The sequence below is a fragment of the Syngnathoides biaculeatus genome, chromosome 3 (genome assembly GCF_019802595.1).
Source record: "Syngnathoides biaculeatus isolate LvHL_M chromosome 3, ASM1980259v1, whole genome shotgun sequence".
NCBI classification, from domain to species: Eukaryota; Metazoa; Chordata; class Actinopteri; order Syngnathiformes; family Syngnathidae; genus Syngnathoides; species Syngnathoides biaculeatus.
Window position 1 is genome coordinate 37,195,554 of NC_084642.1, and position 20,680 is coordinate 37,216,233.

Genomic DNA, 20,680 nt, shown 5'->3' on the forward strand with positions numbered 1-20,680 from the left:
CTTGCATCTTCCGTGTCCTCCTGCATTTGGGTCCTACTCCCGTTCCGATGGGTCGTGACAGTGAGCATCTTTCATTTTCAAAAACCTCTCCATCATTGTCACCATATAGCTTTGCTACCAAAAATGCGAAAAATCACCGCCACCTGATGCATCACAAATCAAAGTAATTAGCAAACTGTTGCCACCCACTGATATAGAAGTGTATTCCGTGATTACTCTGCCCATGATTGGACGGCACGGTCAGTCGGCAACTGCACATTATCTGCTAAATCATTCTCGCCAATTTGGTGAAATTGGATGAGTTCCCTCAGATCACCAGACACTATGCCGTGGTACAGTGGTCGAAAAACACTGGGTTTGAAGATTAAAATAAACACTAAAAAATAATAATGCAACCTGTATAACATTTGGGTCACCATCCATTTCCCAAGCCAGACAGAGAGAGAGTTGTGATTGACAATGGGGCAGGCGGACCACCCTGGGACCCTTGGTGTAAGACGTGTCCTGTCCTGCAGGATGCTCTTGGGTGCACTCCTGTGTCCAGTCGCACTTCTTGATTGATCGAAGAGGTCCTCAGTCTCCATGGTGCAGCCACAGAAATTACGGGTCACTTCAGTCAGTCTTTGTGCATGTAAAACAGTGTCAATTCACTTGCGTGTGTCCGTCGTCACACACTTCTCAGACTTTTTTTGCTGGGTGTGGGGCCACTCACTGCAATAAATAACTTAGAAATATGTGAATTGCTTGTGGAGCCCCTCACTCACACACTTGTCCAATTTACTTTTACAATTTATAGTCACTCCCATCACACTTCAGTTATTTAGCTGGGTTCACGACCCTTGTTATGCATGTTTCTTCTCTTGTCCTTGTCCTCTCCTTCCCTTACAGAGTGTAGCACTGCTGCCCCACACAACAGTGGTAACTCATGTTTCATTGTGGTAGATCTGTAATGATTTACTTTTCCCATCTTTTTTTTTACAATTATGCTTTGTCTTTTGTCTTCGTTTTGTCACTCACCTTTAGAAACTTTGTTCTGTTCAACTGAATGACTCTGATTCCCAATAAATATCAATTATAATAGTAAGAAAGCACCCGTAGCTCAGTGGTTAGAGCACTGGTTTGGTAAACCAGAGATTGTGGGTTCGTATCCCACTGGGGCCTCCGCTCCCTGAGAAGGGTTGTGTCAGGAAGGGCATCCGGCGTAAAAATTGTGCCAAACATGTGTGTTCATCTGAGATGACACGCTGTGGCGACCCTGAATGGGACAAGCCGAAAGAAACTATAATAGTAAGAAAGCACAGTGGTATCTTTCAAACTTCACAGTTATACAGTAAAACCGTTCTAGCATAAAACGGATTCAGAGGCTCCATTCTGTTTGATGTGGATGAACAGGACAAAAAAAAAAAGAAAAAAAGGGAAATAAAAGCATTATTGTTGATCAATAAATAATAAATAATTGACCTAATGAACGCCAAGTAGATATCCACTACTGTATGAAATTGTAAACAATCAGTGTTGTTATATGAAAGTAAACTTGGTGCAAAGGGTTAGTGTCCACCGTAAAACCCAAGTCACCAGTTCATATACCCACCTGATCACACACCATTGTGGTGTCCCTGGGAAAAACACTTAACCCACATTGCCATTGTGGACGGAGGGGCTTCAGGAGCAGATTTGTACCCATGCTTCTATCGGACTGCCCCAGGGCAACTGTACCTCCTCACTGGTAGTCTGTTGTCATTCTGTTCTAACATTGTACTCATGTTTCAGAGCTGAAACTGAGAGCAATTAATTTATATGTGGATGATTCACGACACAACACAGACACAATGAAAGTAACTTACAACCCAAAATGCCTGTGATTAAGTTGAATGACAACCAACCATCACCACCGAATCAGGGTACATACAGAAAAACAATAATCGACACTCACATTCACACCTTCTTGGCTGGAGTTTAACCCAGGTCCTCAGAACTGTGAGGCAGATGTCATTATTATTATTCTTCTTTTCCTTTCGGCTTGTCCCGTTAAGGGTCGCCACAGCATGTCATCTTTTGCCATCTTAGCCTATCTCCTACATCTTCCTCTCTAACACCCACTGCCCTCATGTCTTCCCTCATAACATCCATCAACCTTTTCTTTGGTCTTCCTCTCGCTCTTTTGCTTGGGAGCTCCATCCTCAGCATCCTTCTACCAATATACTCACTCTCTCGCCTCTGAATATGTCCAAACCATCGAAGTCTGCTCTCTTGAATCTTGTCTCCAAAACATCCAACTTTGGCTGTCCCTCTAATGAGCTCATTTCTAATCCTATCCAACCTGGTCACTCCGAGCGAGAACCTCAACATCTTCATTTCTGCCACCTCCAGTTCTCCTTCCTGTTGTTTCTTCTGTGCCACCGTCTCTAATTCGTACATCATGGCCGGCCTCACCACTGTTTTGTAAACTTTGCCCTTCATCCTTGAGACTCTTCTGTCACATAACACACCAGACACCTTTCGCCAGCTGTTCCAACCTGCTTGGACCCGTTTCTTCACTTCCTTACCACACTCACCATTGCACTGGATTGTTGACCCTAAATATTTGAAGTCGTCCACCCTCGCTGTCTCTTCTCCCTGTAGCCTCACTCTTCCCCCTCCACTTTTCTCATTCACGCACATATATTCTGTTTTACTTCGGCTAATCTTCATTCCTCTCCTTTCCAGTGCATGTCTCCATCTTTCTAATTGTTCCTCTGCATCTTCCCTGCTTTCACTGCATATCACAATATCATCTGCGAACATCATGGTCCAAAGGGATTCCAGTCTAACCTCATCTGTCAGCCTATCCATTACCACTGCAAACAGGAAGGGGCTCAGAGCTGATCCCTGATGCAGTCCCACCTCCACCTTAAATTCCTCTGGCACACCTAAGGCACACCTCACCATTGTTCTGCTGCCATCATACATGTCCTGTACTATTTTAACATACTTGTCTGCCACACCAGACTTACGTGCAGTACCACAGTTCCTCTCTTGGTACTCTGTCATAGGCTTTCTCTAGATCCACAAAGACACAATATAGCTCCTTCTGACCTTCTCTGTACTTTTCCACGAGCATCCTCAAGGCAAATAATGCATCTGTGGTACTCTTTCTAGGCATGGAACCATACTGTTGCTCGGAGATACTTACTTCTGTCCTGAGTCTAGCCTCCACTACTCTTTCCCATGACTTCATTGTGTGGCTCATCAACTTTATTCCTCTATAGTTCCCACAGCTCTGAACATCCCCTTTGTTCTTAAAAATGGTAACTAGAATATTTTTCCTCCATTCTTCAGGCATCTTTTTGCCCGCTAGTATTCTGTTGAATAAGTTGGTCAAAAACTCCACAGCCATCTCTCCAAATTGCTTCCATACCTCTACTGGTATGTCATCAGGACCAACTGCCTTTCCATTTTTCATCCTTTGTAGTGCCTTTCTGACTTCCCCCTTAGTAATCATTGCCACTTCCTGGTCCTTCACACTTGCCCCTTCAACTCTTCCTTCCCTCTCATTTTCTTCATTCATCAACTTCTCAAAGTATTCTTTCCATCTATTTAGCACACTAATGGCACCAGTCAACACATTTCCATCTCTATCCTTAATCACCCTAACCTGCTGCACATCCTTCCCATCTCTATCCCTCTGTCTGGCCAACCTGTAGAGATCCTTTTCTCGTTCTTTCGTATCCAACCCGGTGTACATGTCTTCATATGCCTCTTGTTTAGCCTTTGCCACCTCTACCTTTGCCCTACGTCGCATCTCAATGTACTCCTTTCGCCTCTCCTCAGTCATCTCAGTATCCCACTTCTTCTTCGCTAATCTCTTTCCTTGTATGACTTTTTGTATTTTGGGGTTCCACCACCAAGTCTCCTTCTCCCCTTTCCTACCAAAAGACACACCAAGTACTCTCCTGCCTGTCTCTCTGTTACCTTGGCTGTCGTTGTCCAGTCTTCCGGGAGCTTCTGCTGCCCATCTTACCTCTTTCCGAAAGGCCGCACAACATTCTTCCTTTCTCAGCTTCCACCACATGGTTCTCTGCTCTACCTTTGTCTTCTTAATCTTCCTACCCACCACCGGAGTCATGCTACACACTACCATCCTATGCTGTCGAGCTACACTCTCCCCTACCACTACTTTACAGTCAGTAACCTCCTTCAGATTACATCGTCTGCACAAAATATAATCTACCTGCGTGGTTCTACCGCTTCTAACTCCGCTCTTGTAGGTCACTATATGTTCCTCTCTCTTCTGGAAATAAGTGTTCACTACAGCCATCTCCATCCTTTTTGCAAAGTCCACCACCATCTGTCCCTCAAAGTTCCTTTCCTGGATGCCGTACTTACCCATCACTTCTTCATCGTCCCTGTTTCCTTTACCAATATGTCCATTACAATCTGCACCAATCACAACTCTCTCGTTGTCTGGGATGCTCAGAACTACTCCATCTAGTTCTTTCCAGAATTTCTCTTTCAACTCTAGGTCACATCCTACCTGTGGGGCATTGCCGCTAACCACATTATACATAACACCCTCAATTTCAAATTTTAGTCTCATCACTCGATCTGATACTCTTTTCACCTCCAAGACATTCTTAGCCAGCTCTTCCTTTAAAATAACTCCTACTCCATTTCTCTTCCCATCTACTCCGTGGTAGAATAATTTAAACCCTGCTCCTAAACTTCTAGCCTTACTACCTTTCCACCTGCTCTCTTGGATGGACAGAATATAAACCTTTCTCCTAATCATCATGTCAACCAACTCCTGAGCTTTTCCTGTCATAGTCCCAACATTCCAAGTCCCTACACTCAGTTGTAGGCTCTGTGCATTCCTCTTTTTCTTCTGACAATGGATCTGGTTTCCTCCTCTTCTTTGTCTTCGACCCACAGTAGCTGAATTTCCACCGACGCTCTGCAGGTTAGCAGTGCCGGGGGCGGGCGTTGTTAACCCGGGCCACGACCGATCCGGTATGGGATTCTTTAGATAAACGCTCATATTTGTTTGGCACAGTTTTTACGCCGGATGCCCTTCCTGACGCAACCCTCTGCATTTATCCGGGCTTGGGACCGGCCTCGAGATTGCACTGGTTTGTGCCCCCTTAGGGCTGCATTATGTCATCATTTATTTATTTATTTATTTATTTTTGCCAGAAACCTTTCATGTGTCATGAAAGGGGGATTCTTGCAGAATTTGATGATCATGAGCCATTTCATTTAAATATGTCACTATCTTTGTTGTTCTTCTTTTACCGGCTCTTAATACTCACAATCTTAATTACCTTTTCTTGTTGTGCAATTCTATTCAGGGTTCTGTGTTATTTGTTTTTATGGTTTTAATGGGACCTCCAAACAATACCCCTTAGTGTTGTGGGTTATGGTAATATAATATTTTATGTGCAGTTTGTGCAGTCAGATCATCGCAAAATATCGCTCAACACAGATCAAGTGTGTCAATCATTCACACGTAGCTATGTTATGCAAGTGAAGAACTAATTCATTTTTTGAGACATGTATTGAAAATCAAATATCGGGCATACCTTCGTGCAAACAAAGTCCGGTTTAGCTTAGCTCGGGAGCGCCGAACAGAGACACGTTTGTGCAGTCAGATTATCGCAAAATATCGCTCAACACAGATCAAGTGTGTCAATCATTCACACGTAGCTATGTTATGCAAGCAAAGAACTGCTAATTCATTTATATGAGACATGTATTGAAAATCAAATATCGGGCTTTCCTTCGTGCAAACATATCTGTTCTGGTTGATGGATTCAGTTGATCATGCGGTCTTCCACAAAGTTTGATCCATCGAAGACATTTTTCGTACTGGGTCTTCGGTTTTGGAAAGGGTACGAATTGAACTCCACTAACTAGCCTTTCAGGATACCTGTCGTCACTATTATAAAGTCTGTGACTACACCTCTTAACCATATCTATTGTTAAAGAACCCAAATACACGATAAAACGCTAACAAAAGCTATACTGGACCATGCAATGTTGTCTGAGGGAACGGCGGGTGCAAAAAAAGGGCGTGGTTTATGCAGATCTCTGGCCTCTGATTGGTCAGGGACGCGGATGATGCAATTTCTACGGAGGGGTCAATTGAACAGTGTCAAAGTAAATCTTTCGAACTTACCTGTGGAATGTTTTCTTACAGCCACGAAACTTTACGAGACAGCCACAGTTGTGAGCGTTCGGTTGCTAACTGCTCCGTTTTCTCGCACTTGTTCTTGATCACAGCTGACAGTCGAAAGAAAGATGCTTTACAACCCCCACTTTCGTTCAAGCAACTGATAACATAGCAGTGCACCCCTATTCATACGCATTTCTGAAATGATTCATGCTTAGTTACTGTTTGTATACTTGAGTTCACCAAACCAAAATAGCCCCCGCGTTGTAAATTGGAAGGTGTGTGACGTCAGTCGACAACAGTCTATAAATACCGTAATTTGCATCGGTATAGGTATTTTAATGAGAAGGTATGATTTTTGCTTAAAATTCGAAAATCCGATCTATAAATTTTACACCACATCAACACAAATCGTTTTTAAGTATTACACACAATGCATTTTAAATTAGATAATCTGAATGCCAGTAGAGGTGGATATTTGAGTACCCCTAAATAAGATCTTGCTTGCTCCAGTGGCCCTTTAAAACTTTATTGCTCACTAATAGATGAACATTATTAGGATGGATAGTTTCTTTCGACTTGTCCCTTTCGGGGTCGCCACAGCGTACTTGGCACAATTTTTACGCTGGATGCCCTTCCTGCCGCAACCCTTCTCAGGGAGTGGAGGCCCCAGTGGGAAACGAACCCACAATCTCTGGTTTACCAAACCAGTGCTCAAACCACTGAGCTACGGGTGCTTTCTCACTATTATGATTGATATTTATTGGGAATCAGAGTCATTATCGAACCAGTGGTCTAACCACTGAGCTATGGGGCCTCTTGGGTGACCATTATTAGCTTTACCAATATTTGCTCAGATATCACGTGTACAAACCGTTTTTCGTCTCGTTGGGGCCACATGACTACCCGTAGTTACGTCATCGTATGTAAATTTTCGAAGTGGGAAGATGGCTGCCGAACCAAACAAGACTGAAATTCTTACAATTTTCAAACGACTGAGATCCATTCCGACAAACAAGGTAATTCAATACGGCACATTTGTTGTACCTGTCTCATAGAATGGATGTATGTTTGATAGTCGTTGATTAGCTTCGTGTTTTACGTATTGAGGCCCAGCTCCTTCTCGGTTTACGTTAGCTATGGCTAACAGCTGCTAGCTTGCCGGTAAAGCAGCAAACGCGAAGGCCACGTATGCGATTTCATTTGGCCGATAGAAACTGCTCACACAGTGTACACACGGTACATCGAAAAATGTACCGATGAACCGATCCACGTGTCCATAACAGTAACATTGTAAAGTGGAGTAGCAGTTTGAATGTCTTTTGACAAGTGTATTTTACAGCCAGTCTCGCCTCATAATACGTTTTACTGTAGTATTGACTGATTTCTCGATTACGTTTCCCTGATTGATAAGAAAAGTAAAAGCAGTGTCCTGCATTTTTTGGAGTTGCCATCACTAAAGGCTTCGTATAATTCAGTACACTTACATAACTTCAAACCAGAGTAAGACAAAATGTGTTCCCCTTTGGGAGTGTTAATCGATGGTGAGCGTTTTTAGCCAAGTTTGATCATATGATACGGATCTCTGCGATCCTGTCAGTGTACATCGTGTTTGCCATTGCAATTTTTTAATTGTAAACTTGCAGGTTAAAGTTCTCAAGAAGCTTAAAAAATATATTATTTGCCATATAACATTTAAGTATGGCCACCTACACGTCAATATAAATTGTGAGGACGAAATCAATATATGTTAGTACAAGATCAGCAGATGCTTAAATTGCATTTCTTGTTCCAATGCAGGTGTGTTTTGACTGCTCTGCGAAAAACCCTAGTTGGGCCAGTATTCCGTATGGTGTCTTTTTGTGCATTGACTGTTCTGGAATCCACCGCTCCCTCGGGGTGCACCTCAGTTTCATCAGGTGGGCTGCAGCTGCACAAAAGAATATATATTAAAAATGCATGGTACAATTTGGCTTGCTGGAATTCCTTTTTACATACAGTGAAGAAAATAAGTATTTGAACACCCTGCTATATTGCAAGTTCTCCCACTTAGACATCATGTAGGGATCTGAAATTTTCATTGTAGGTGCATGTCCACTGTGAGAGAGTTAATCTAAAAATGAAAATACAGAAATCACAATGTATGATTTTTTTTAATTATTTATTTATGTCATACAACTGCAAATAAGTATTTGAATACCTGAGAAAACCACTTAATATTTGGTACAATAGCCTTTGTTTGCAATTACAGAGGTCAAACGTTTCCTGTAGTTCTTCACCAGGTTTGCACACACTGCAGGAGGGATTTTGGCCCATTCCTCCACACAGATCATCTCTAGATCAGACAGGTTTCTGGGCTGTCGCTGAGAAACACACAGTTTCAGCGCCCTCCAAAGATTTCCTATTGGGTTTAGGTCTGGAGACTGACTAGGCCACGGCAGAACCTTCATGTGCTTCTTCCGGAGCCACTCCTTGGTTTTCCTGGCTGTGTCCTTCGGGTCATTGTCATGTTGAAAGACCCAGCCATGACTCATCTTCAATGCTTTGACTGAGGGAAAGAGGTTGTTCCCTAAAATCTCACAATACATGGCCACGGTCATCCGCTCCTTAAAACAGTGCAATCATCCTGTCCCATGTGCAGAAAAACACCCCCAAAACATGATCCTACCACCCCCATACTTCTCAGTAGGGATGGTGTTCTTGGGATGGAACTTGTTATTCATCTTCCTCCAAACATGGTTAGTGGAATTATGACCAAAAAGTTCCATTTTGGTCTTATCTGACCACAAAACCTTCTCCCATGATGTCTCTGTATCATCCAAATGGTCATTGGCAAACTTAAGACGGGCCTTGACATGTGCTGGTTTAAGCAGAGGAACCTTCTGTGCCATGCATGATTTCAAACCATGACATCTTAGTGTATTACCAACAGTCAACTTGGAAACGGTGGTCCCAGCTCTTTTCAGGTCATTGACCAAGTCCTGTCGTGTAGTCCTGGGCTGATTTCTCACCTTTCTAAGGATCATTGAGACCCCACGAGGTGATATCGTGCATGGGGCTCCACTCCCATTTAGAGTGACTGTCATGTTTAGCTTCTTCCATTTTCTAATGATTGCGCCAACAGTGGAACTTTTTTCACCAAGCTGCTAGGCAATTTCTCCGTAACCCTTTCCAGCCGTGTAGAGTTGTACAATTTTGTCTCTGGTGTCTTTGGACAGCTCTTTGGTCTTGGCCATGTTACAAGTTTGAGTCTTACTGATTGTATGGGGTAGACAGGTGTCTTTATGCAGCTAACAACCTCACACAGGTGCATCTGATCCAGGATAAGACATGGAGTGTAGGTGGACTTTTAAAGGTGGACTAACAGGTCTTTGAGGGTCAGAATTCTAGATAATAGACAGGTGTTCCAATACTTATTTTCAGCTGTATCATTCAAATGAATCATTAAAAAACATAATTTCTGGATTTTTATTTTTAGATTATCTCTTTAGATTGTCTCTGTCTCTCATTGGGGATACTCCTGATTCCCCCGAACTCCTTTTTTGCCCTCAGATCCACTGAGTTAGATTCCAACTGGAACTGGTTTCAGCTTAGATGTATGCAGGTTGGAGGCAATTCCAATGCAGTAAGTTGACACTGGCTTTGACAAGCACAACACAAGTGGGGTCTAAATAAAGTAGGATTTAAAATAGATTTTTGACAAGATTTAAACACTAAGTGCAATGTTGATTTGGGCTATACATGCTTGAGACAACTAAATTTTTCTTTCTGTTTGAAGACAGCATTTTTCCACCAGCATGGCTGCTCCACAAATGACACCAATGCCAAGTATAATAGCCGTGCCGCACAAATGTATAGGGAGAAAATTCGTCAGCAAGCAAACTCTGCACTCTCCAAGTATGGAACAGATGTGAGTATAAAAATGTGCTTTTATTTTTGGAAGGTCATGCTGTTCTGTTTTGTATGCTTTCAGTCATCATTAAAAAGCTGACTACAGTACATCTGTCTCTTGTGTCAAAGGGGGTAGAGGTAGAATAAGTGGTTTGCCACAGTGGAGGCCATTTTCAGAGTCAATAGTGTATGCTGATGATACGATCTAATGATTCTTGATCTGCCAATATGCTATCAATATAAATGTTAGAATTCTCACAAGGAGACCATAATTGATGGTTGTTTGTACCCATCTGTCCTCTTTGCAGCTATGGATTGACTCCTCTGGGGGAAGCGTTACAGGAGTTCATGAGAAGAAAGAACCAGACTTTTTTGCAGAGCACACACAGGTCAGTTCGGAAGATGCCTGTTGATACCAAGTTCAATTGACCTGCTTGGGAAGTAATGGAGAAAGTACCTTTTATTTTTCACATTCAAATGACTAGATGGTGGGAATTAATTCATTTGAAATGTAAATAACACCGGACACATGTATTGAAAAGTAAGCAAGAGCACGTCGTATACAGAACTCCCTCAAAGATCAGTATTTATACCTCTTAAAAAAAGGCTAAATGCTTTGCTGAAGGAGTACATTTGCTAAATAAATTTATTGCCTCCAAAATCAAAGCGATTCCAGATATTATTGGTGTTTTTGGCTGGCGTCATCAATTGGTCTTATTTCAACCCAAAGGTAGCTGATTTGATTGGCGGTATGCACAGAGACATACCGACCACCTCAGTTACTCGTCAGTGGCTGAATGAGCTGTTTTTGTAGGTTTTCATTCATTTACTACAACTAACACAGACCCTGTTCTACTTGCTAAAAGAGCTATTCCAAGATTCAAGACTTTCACTCTGTTCCTTCTTTCTGTAGTGTCAGTCTGTTCTGGAAATTGTCCTGAGATTCAGGAATTGTTTTCTTTCTGCTGAGAATGTTCTGAACATTGTCTTAAGATTGAGGACGGTGGTGCCCTGAGATACGAGTTTAACTCGTTTGTGACCATGCTTGTTTTGCAAATCATGTTTCTCCATTAAAATGTGGTGGGTGGGAGGGGGATTCCAGCACTGAAAATTGTTAAAAGAAATAAACCAGGGGTGCCAGCCACTTTTCCCACCAATCAGCATGTGCGCATATAGTCACAGCTGATGTGGTCTCTGCGCACAGACATTTTTCATTGCTCACAAAAAATAAAGATTCAACCTGAATCGAAAGTATAACAAACAATGATTCGGTTTTTGCCATTTTACAATGGCATAATTCACATACTGTAATTTCTCATTTATAATGCGTCCTGAAATATAATCCGCACCCCCAAAGTTGAACTAAAAATTAGGAAAACCCTTCTACCAATGTACAAATGTGCACCACCAATTTTCTGCTATCAATATGCTCAAAATATTAGGAAGGTGTGTACTTTTATTGTTTGGACAGTGGTACTTCTACTTAACTTAATCTTCTGGAAGTCATTTTGTAACTTCTGTTATTGTGATTTGGCAGGCGCGTATGCACAGACTCGCCATCACACTCGCAAATCTGCACAGTCCATCACGAAAAATCACAGGCGTAAAATTTGTTACAAGTAAAAATACATAGATATTGGAACTTATTTTGTATAATGTTGACCAATGTTCCCTCTAAACTGCGCACCTGTCGCACACTCAGCGCACATGAAAACCGATCCTGCGCAGTGAACCACAGCCTTCTTCCTAGTTTACCTGACCTCCGTTCTTAAGGCACTCATAATTACAAACGACACACGCCTGCAACTTTATATCTGCGGGCATGACTAGTGGACCACACCCGTAACGTTATATCTGCAGGCATGACTGACCTCACCCGTACATTTTTCTAATGTGAGTGTAACTTAAATATTTCGTAAATAGCCCAATCCGTACCAATGCTCGGTTCTACGTGGTTTGAGCTCTCGTTGGTTTGACGCAACCTGACGCCATATTCTTCCTCCATCTCTGTGCAACTTTCCCACATCCCAAAACTCTTTCATGTGCTTTTCGAGGGATTGTTTTCCTCCACAATCTAGGTAATGAATATGAATCAATGGGCGCTGGATTTTGAGAAGTATCCAGCCGCCATCAAGCTGTGGGCATCTGAAGCATACTTTGTATCTCAATTTTTGCTTTTACAATGCCGTGAAAATGTATTTGTTCCCCTCCTGATTTCAGTTTTATATATATATATATATATTTATCACACACACGTTTCAAATCAGCGAGCCAGTTTTAACATCAGAGATAACCCAAAGAAATAAAAAATGCAGTTTTCAAATGGCAAATCAGTTTATACAGGCACAAAAAAACGTTTCTGACCCTCTGTGAAAATGTAGTTGCTCCCTAAACCTAATAACGGGTCAGTAAAATGCATCGGGGTTGTGTCCGGAAGGGCATCCAGTATAAAGCTGTGCCAAACATATATGCGTTCATTTGAGATGACACGCTGTGGTGGCCCCTAATGGGATAAGCCCAAAGGAAAAGAAGAAGAAAGCACAATTTCCAATCCGTTCTGGTTAGTCTTGACAAAAGATACAAGCTTCCGAACGTTCACTTTTCATGCCGCTTATCCTCACAAGGGTCACAGGCATGCCGGAGAAGATGGGCGAGAGCTAGGATACACCGTTACCTGGTTGCCAGACAATTGACCCATCCGTACAGGGCACTTAACCACGCCTCCTTAAGTGACGTCACGCCACGCGCGCTGACGTAAGACAAACAATTTGTAAAAATGGCAAATACAATAAATACAATACATTCTTAACTGAGACAGACGCCATGCTTCTGATTTCATTCAAATCAACGATATATTATAGATTCTAAATACAATACATTCTTAACTGAGAGATGCCATGCTTCTGATTTCATTCAATCATTCACAAGTAGCAATGTTATAGTAGCGAAGAATGTCTCATTCATTTATACGAGACGTGTATTAAAAATCAAATATAGGGCATATCTTCGTGCAAACAGTCTGGTTAAGCTTCGGCCGCGAGAAAGAAAGCAAGAAAGCGACACGTTTGTGCAGTCAGATCATCACTAAATATCTCTCAACAAAGAATAGGTGTGTCAATCGTTCACACGTAGCAATGTTATGCTAGCGAAGAACTTCGAATTCATTTATACGAGACATGTATAGAAAATCAAATATAAGGCATACCTTCGTGCAAACATATCTGTTCGGGTTGATTTTAGATGGATTCAGTTGATCATCCCGTCTTCCACAAAGTTTGATCCATTGAAGACATTTTTCGTACTGAGTCTTCGGTTTTGGAAAGGGTACGAATTGAACTCCACCAACTAGCCTTTCAGGATACCTGTCGTCACTATTACAAAGTCCGTGACTACACCTCTTAACCATATCTATTGTTAAAGAACCCAAATACGCGATAAAACGCTAACAAAACCTATACTGGACCATTCAATGTTGTCAGAGAAAATGGCTGGAGCAAAAAGGGGCGTGGTTAATGCAGATCTCTGGCCTCTGATTGGTCAGTGACGCAGATTGCGCAATATCCACGGAGGGGTCAATTGCAATGGACAACATTCGCACTCACATTCACACCTGCGGGCAATTTAGTGTTTTTCATATTCACTTTTTGAATGTGGTAGGAAACCGGGGAGAACATTCAAACGGCATACAGACGAGACTGGATTTGAACTTGAGTCCTCAGAACTGTGAGGCAGATGTGCTTACTCGTCCTCCACAGTGTCGCAGCTGCTGAACATAATTTAAAAACTCAGTTTGACGGAACAGTTCTGAAGCTACCGATGGCAATTTTAGGCTTGTTCACATTTTACAGCTTAAAAATGTTGCCTTTTTTGTGCTTTCAGTCTGCTAATGAGTTTAGCATGACGCCAGCCTCAGAGCCGGAGCAGAATGGAGCCCCAGTGGCCATGCATCTGAGGGACACTCTGACCAAAAGCCAAGATGACAATCGTGAGTAGAACTGGCATTGCTACAATCACTGCACCAATTTTATTCATAACGTGGGCATTACTTTGAACAATTCACAACATGTAATGCAGCACATCGTAATAGTGTTTCCTCGCCACTACGCTGTTCACTTTACGCGGCCTTGCTATTACAGATTTGTTTTTGTTTGTGTGTGTGTGCTCGAGTGTAATTTTTTTAAAGTGGAACAACTGCTTTAATTTTTTTATTTTATTTTTTTATAGTTCAAATGTGAATTGTGTTCTGTATTCTGATTCACTAATGTAAACCGGGCAACCGTGCTGCATCCCAATTGGCTAAGGGGCTGTAGAGCATTGTCAACCGGCCAGGCCTGCAGTGTTTAGGTGTACTCCACGTTGTTCTGTCGCAGTGCCGTTACTTAGGGCACTGATTGCGGGGAAAAGAAGAGGATCTGGACAGGTGCTCAGTCATTAGAAGAGAGAGAGAAAAAAAATCTGGAAGGGTGAAAGTACACATGATCTCTAAGCCAAGCAGAGACGGTGAAGGGCATGAACCCGTCTGATTGTTCATTCGTGGTAAAAAAAAAGACAGTGGGTCAGGGTGCTCGTGAGAGAGGGCGAAAAAAAGAAAAACTTCCACGACGTGAAAACACAAATAACCCATCATGGTCTCCAAACCAAGCAGAGATAGTGGGATCGTCCATCTGATTGTCCAATCACAGCAAAAAAAGGGGGTGCATACAGGGTGCCCATTAGGGGAAAAAACCCCAAAACTTTCCGCGACGTGAAAGCATGTGCATATTTGCGCACTAGCATGTGCTCGTGCACTAAGTTAAGTGAGCTGGTGAGCCATACAGTGAGCACAGGTGATCTTTACAGTCACGGAAAATTGATACTTTTCACGTGGCGTTAGGAATCACATGACTTTTGTTCACGACGCCCACTGGACGGCAAAACTACAATACAACTCGCGTTTTTGTCGTGATCTTTTTGTGAATATTGGCTTGCTTGTAAGCATGTTACGGCCTTTTCATCATGGTATTTCATTGTGTGGTTTATGGTTGTAAGAACAGAGAAAAAGGGGTCTGACACTTCAGGCATTGTTTACCTTTCGCTGGGCATTCAGCTAATTTACTGTGGTATCCTCCACACTTTTACATATCTTTACGGAGGTCTTTGGGCTATCAACATGCCTACTAGCACCTGCAGTGAAACTTATTTTCAGGTTTGCGGTGGATAACGTGAACCTCGTGGCTGTCGCTAGCCATAGCCTTATTCTGCTAACTCGTGGGAGCGGGCTATGCCGATCGCTTTTTTTTTTTTTTTTTTTTTTTTGTGCACTGCCGCTCCAGGCTGAGTAACTTTTCGGTAGACTCAGTGAGTTGGTAGCAAAAACTATGCGGTCCCTGACCATTGTTGGAGGATGCTTTTTCCTCCGCGTGTTCGTTTAATTTCGGGTAGTGAGAATGTTGGTTTTCAAAATACAGGCTGGAGACAATGAACAGTTTCTTCGAAGCTTTTACTTATAGAATATTCCGGGCACTAATGAGTTACAGATAATGGATGTCAGAAGGGTCTGCATCACAAACGTATGAAAGGAAAATAAAGAGCATCACAAGAGATCCGCATCATAAAATAAAGAGCATCACAAAATACCTGCATCATAATGACTAAACCAATTCTAGCTGGTATGGTCTCCAGTAACAGTTCATCAAGGTTCACTTCAGGTTAGCTGATGAGTTGGCATTCGTCAAACATCTGCTTAGAATAGAGTGTTTAACTGAGGGTATGAAGGAGTTATACAGTCATGACGAAATATGAACAGAAAACACACTTCACCATCTCATCGCTGTTTGTGTAGTTACAATCTTTAACCAACAGCTTGAGTTCTGTCATAAAGTGCTAACATGACTCAGTTACCTTGTGCTTTCTCGTAAAACTTATATCTAGCAAATATGGGGTTTGGTTTTGGAGAGCAGTAATCAGAGAATTTTTCGTAATAAGTTTAACAGCTTATCTTCGTCTCCGGTCAGTGTCCACATCCACAGCAGGAGGAACTGTATTTTTCCTCTTCAGCTCTGTTTTTAAGCGGTCCCGTGAACATGAGTTCAGCGTGTTGCTTGAATCTCTGCCACGCAGAGTCCCAGTCCATCCTCGGGCTTGGAACACTCAACCGTGGTCGATTTGTCATAATCTTCGTTCGACTCGCCCCCCACCGAGTCCTTAGTTGTACTACCGTCACTCTATGACACCATGTTATGATATTGCTGTCGTGTTATTGAATAACGTAGACGTGAGTCCAGCTGTACTTTTTAACAAGGGTTATTTATTTTGCTTTTTCCCCTGTTAACTTCCCTAGCTCACTTCCCTATCATCTTGTCTCGTCGCGCCCCGCTGACGTTGACACAATGCTCTTGAGTTCCACATGTGGCTTCTTTTTCTTTCTTCTTCTTTCTTTATTCACACTAGCACAAGTGCCTCAATCACTTCTGATTACAGTGTTTGTTTGTCAAAGGACTTTCAAGATAAAAGATCAAACGATAACCATAGCCAAAACATTACAGTATAAACTTGTCGCTTCCTCGCCATGCTATGTAGACACGATCTTGCCATCCAAAACAAAAAAACGCGTGGTCGGCATTACGTCAATGAAAAGTATCTATTGTGTCACAGTCACTGTGATTTGATGGGTGCATTTGCATCCGTGTGCCATCGCACTCGCAAATCTGCTCAGTCGAGCAGGAAAAATCACGCTCGTAAAAATTGTTACGAATAAAAATACATAGACAATCTCAGCACACTCGAAAACCAATCCGAGGGTAGTGAACCACAGCCAGACTTTTTTTTTTTTCTCTCCGAAAAACGACCGTCTCGTCGCTTGATTTAGGTGTGGCCAGTACGTCGCGCACACGCACATAAAAGCGCGTTCTAGCAAGCCGGCTTCTTATTTACGGCATTCGCGGCGATGCGTGCGTGTCTATTAACCTTTTTAAAAATGTCTGTCTCTGTCTGTCAGGGTCAATGAATTATGATTATGGTATTAGGTAACAACTAAATACTCTGGTATAACAACTCGGTAACTTATTTTAAGATCTTGAGATTCCATCCCTAATCACACAACTTTATATCTGCGGGCATGACTGATCACATTTTTTAATGTCAGTGACTGTAATGATGGCATTAATCAACATTGATTTGTTACCTATTGACCTAATAATAAAAAGAGCCAGTCTCACAGAGATAACTGCCGTCCTGTTGTCAATTGTATCTATGTATTCAAAATTCATATTTGTGAAAATAACTCCTAGTTTCAACAGTTATTTTTCTCTGCAGCATCTAATGATTTGATGCCTTGTTTTTAACCCTTGGTTTACCCAGAGCCAGAGGAAGGCCCGAGCATCGATTGTTTGAGCACATCTCCCAAACCCACTGCAGGTGAGGCCTTTTTGTCCCAAAATAAATCAAGGACGGAAACCAGTACTAGGGGTCTGCCTAAGAACAACCCTGTAGACAGGGTATGTCCCATGCCAAGGCCGATGTGGCATGTAGGTGATGAATAGTTTCCCAGCTTTTGCCCTTTGTCGATTCAATGCTGGTTTGTGGTTTTATGTCGCAAGTTCCCAACAACACCGATTCCTTCACACTTGCGATTATTATGCTTTAGTTTATTAACAAATTGCACTCAATTTCACAGAGGTTAAGCCATCCATTATTGGGAAGAAGAAACCAATGCCTGTGAAAAAAGGGGTAAGCAATTTTTCATAGATATTTTTTTTACGAACCCACAAAACATCCCTCATCATTAGGATGGTCAGATCCACTGACTTAAGTAAGATGAAAACAGTGTTTCCTATCTTCTCATATTAAAGCTGGGGGCAAAGAAGGGCCTCGGCGCCCAGAAGGTGAGCAGTAAGAGTTTTTCGGAGGTTGAGAAACAAGCTCAAGTGGCTGAGAAGCTACGAGAGGAACAGGCAGCCGAGGCAAAAAAACAAGCAGAAGAGTCCATGTAAGTATCTACATTGACTTCTTGTGCTGTGACGAAAATAAGTGTTTGAACACCCTTCTATATTGTAAGTTCTTCCACTTACAAATCATGGAGGGGTCTGAAATTTTCATCTTAGGTGCTTGTCCACTGTCAGAGAGATAATATAAAAAGAAAAATCCAGAAATCACAATGTATGATTTTTTTTTTTTTTTTCATTATTCAAGTTGTGTGATACAGCTGCAAATTATATATTTATATTTTATAATATTTGAACACCTGAGAAAACCAATGTTAATATTTGGTACTGTAGCCTTTGTTTGCAATTACAGAGGTCAAACGTTTCCTGTACCTGTTGTTCACCAGGTTTGCATACACAGCAGGAGGGATTTTTGCCCACTCCTCCAAACAGATCTTCTCTAGATCAGCCAGGTTTCTGGGCTGTCGCTGAGAAACACAGAGTTTCAGTGCCCTCCAAAGATTTTTTATTGGCTTTAGGTCTGGAGACTGGCTAGGCCATGCCAGAACCTTGATATGCTTCTTACGGAGCCACTCCTTGGGTTTCCTGGCTCTGTGCTTCGGGTCATTGTCATGTTGAAAGACCCAGCCACGACCCATCTTCAATGCTCTGACTGAGGGAAAGAGGTTGTTCCCCAAAATCTCACAATACTTGGCCTCGGTCATCCTCTCCTTAAGACAGTGCAGTCGTCCTGTCCTATGTGCAGAAAAACACCCCCAAAGCATGATGCTACCACCCCCATGCTTCACTGTAGGGATTGTGTTCTTGGGATGGAACTCATCATTCCTCTTCCTCCAAACACAGTTAGTGGAACTATGACCAAAAAGTTCCATTTTGGTCTCATCTGACCATGAAACTGTCTCCCATGACTCCTCTGTATCATCCAAATGGTCATTGGCAAACTTTTTTTTTTAAAATATATTAAAACAATAAATAGATTTTTTATATATAATTAAAAAAAACAACAACAATACCCCCCCCCTAAAAAACACAGTCTGCACAGACATAATAGTGTTTAAAAAAAAATCCATACTTTTATTGGAGGAACGTCCACTTTTTTCCAAAATATTGCAATTGTTCTCCTGGCCTGCAGGAGACCGAAGTCTATAAGCGTGGCCTTCTTTTTATTAACAGCAAAATCCTTGGGATATATACCTAAGATATACACTGTTGCACAATGAGGAACCTGAATTCCAACTATTATAGAAATTGTCTGAACAATAGATTTCCAATAATCTTTGACTTTCCAACAATCCCATAAACAAGGATATAAAGTACCCTTGTCATTAGAGCACTTACTACACGTGTCTGGAATGTCAGGGGTCCACTGATTAAGTTTAACAGGAGTCACATAAGTCCTTGTCAGCCATTTGTTTTGTAATAGCCTCATTCTAGTATTTGTTTGTTTTTGTGCTTTAATGCATGCATGTTCCCAATCAATTACTTCAATATTTTCTTTAATATCTATTTTCCATGCCTCCAATCTATTTTTACTTGATTCTGTATCATGTGAGACTAGAGATTTATAGAACATAGATATCTGCTTACATCCATCCAAACCTGACTGGGCAATATATTCTAAACTGGACAAAGGGGGCTCATACGTTCTGTTTTTGATTTGTGCTGACATAAAGTGTTTTAACTGCGGATATTTGAAAAAATCCTTATTGGGAATAGAACATTTTTGACATATTTGAATGAATGAGCATTTCACCATTTACATAAAGGTCACCTATTGATTTAAAACCCCCATCTGCTCCTCCAGTTTTAAAAGTCGCATTACCCCATATGGGAGAAAAGTGTGAAAGTAAAGGAGTGTCCCCTATATGTTTGTGTGGTTTAAACCAGATATCTATAGTGTTTTTCAAAAATGGATTCTTGGTCTGCCGTTTTAAATTCTCTATTCTCATCAGACTATAAATAATACTTTAATAGAAGGTGTGGTACTGTTGCTTGCTCTATTTTTACCCATGAGGGTGATGGTGATGTTGAAAAATAATACATAGCTGAGCGTAGTTGAGCAGACCAGTAATACCATTTAAAATTTGGAAATTGTAACCCTCCAGTTTCATAAGGCATATAAAGCAACCATAGTCTTAATCTGTCTTATTATTCCAAATAAAATTCAGGAGCATTCTGTTTAATCTAGTGAAAAAGATGCCAGGTAATGGAAGAGGTATGGTTTGAAAAAAATATAAACATTTCGGCAAAACGCTCATTTTAACTGTTTATACGTCCCAACATTGAAATTGGCATAATCATCCACCTGTCTAATAACTGTTGTACCTCCAAGATTAAAGGGTCATAATTAACCTGAACTATGTTGTTAACATCAGGGGAAATTTTGACCCCCAAATAAGTAAATCCATCTCTCGCGTTCAAAAAAGGAGTGTTAACCACAGGATTAAGTCTCTCTTCAGTACTTAAAAATAAAATGGATGACTTTGTATCATTAATCACATAACCTGAGAAACTACCGAACCTTTTTAATTTGCTCCAATAAATTTGGAAGGCTCGTGGATAACTTAGTCAAAAAGAGAATGTCGTCATCAGCATAAAGAGAGATTCTGTGATCTTGATCACCAATTTGGATGCCTGTCAAGCCTCTATTCATACGAATCGACATGGCCAGGGGTTCTAAGGCTAAAATGAACAACATTGGGGAAAGGGGACAGCCCTGGCG

At 41.6% G+C, this 20,680-nt stretch overlaps 1 protein-coding gene across 1 annotated transcript in view; it reads left to right on the plus strand.

The window, feature by feature from the left end:
- The first annotated feature begins 7,013 nt into the window (after positions 1-7,013).
- arfgap2 (ADP-ribosylation factor GTPase activating protein 2) overlaps positions 7,014-20,680 on the plus strand; it is a 28,115-nt gene continuing 14,448 nt past the window's right edge. Inside the window, exons 1-9 of the mRNA XM_061815694.1 lie at positions 7,014-7,164; positions 7,946-8,064; positions 9,698-9,770; positions 9,924-10,055; positions 10,345-10,425; positions 13,916-14,021; positions 17,375-17,431; positions 17,691-17,743; positions 17,866-18,002. Coding sequence (XP_061671678.1) covers positions 7,093-7,164; positions 7,946-8,064; positions 9,698-9,770; positions 9,924-10,055; positions 10,345-10,425; positions 13,916-14,021; positions 17,375-17,431; positions 17,691-17,743; positions 17,866-18,002 — 830 coding nt within the window. The 5' untranslated portion in view covers positions 7,014-7,092. The remainder of the gene's footprint in view (positions 7,165-7,945; positions 8,065-9,697; positions 9,771-9,923; positions 10,056-10,344; positions 10,426-13,915; positions 14,022-17,374; positions 17,432-17,690; positions 17,744-17,865; positions 18,003-20,680) is intronic.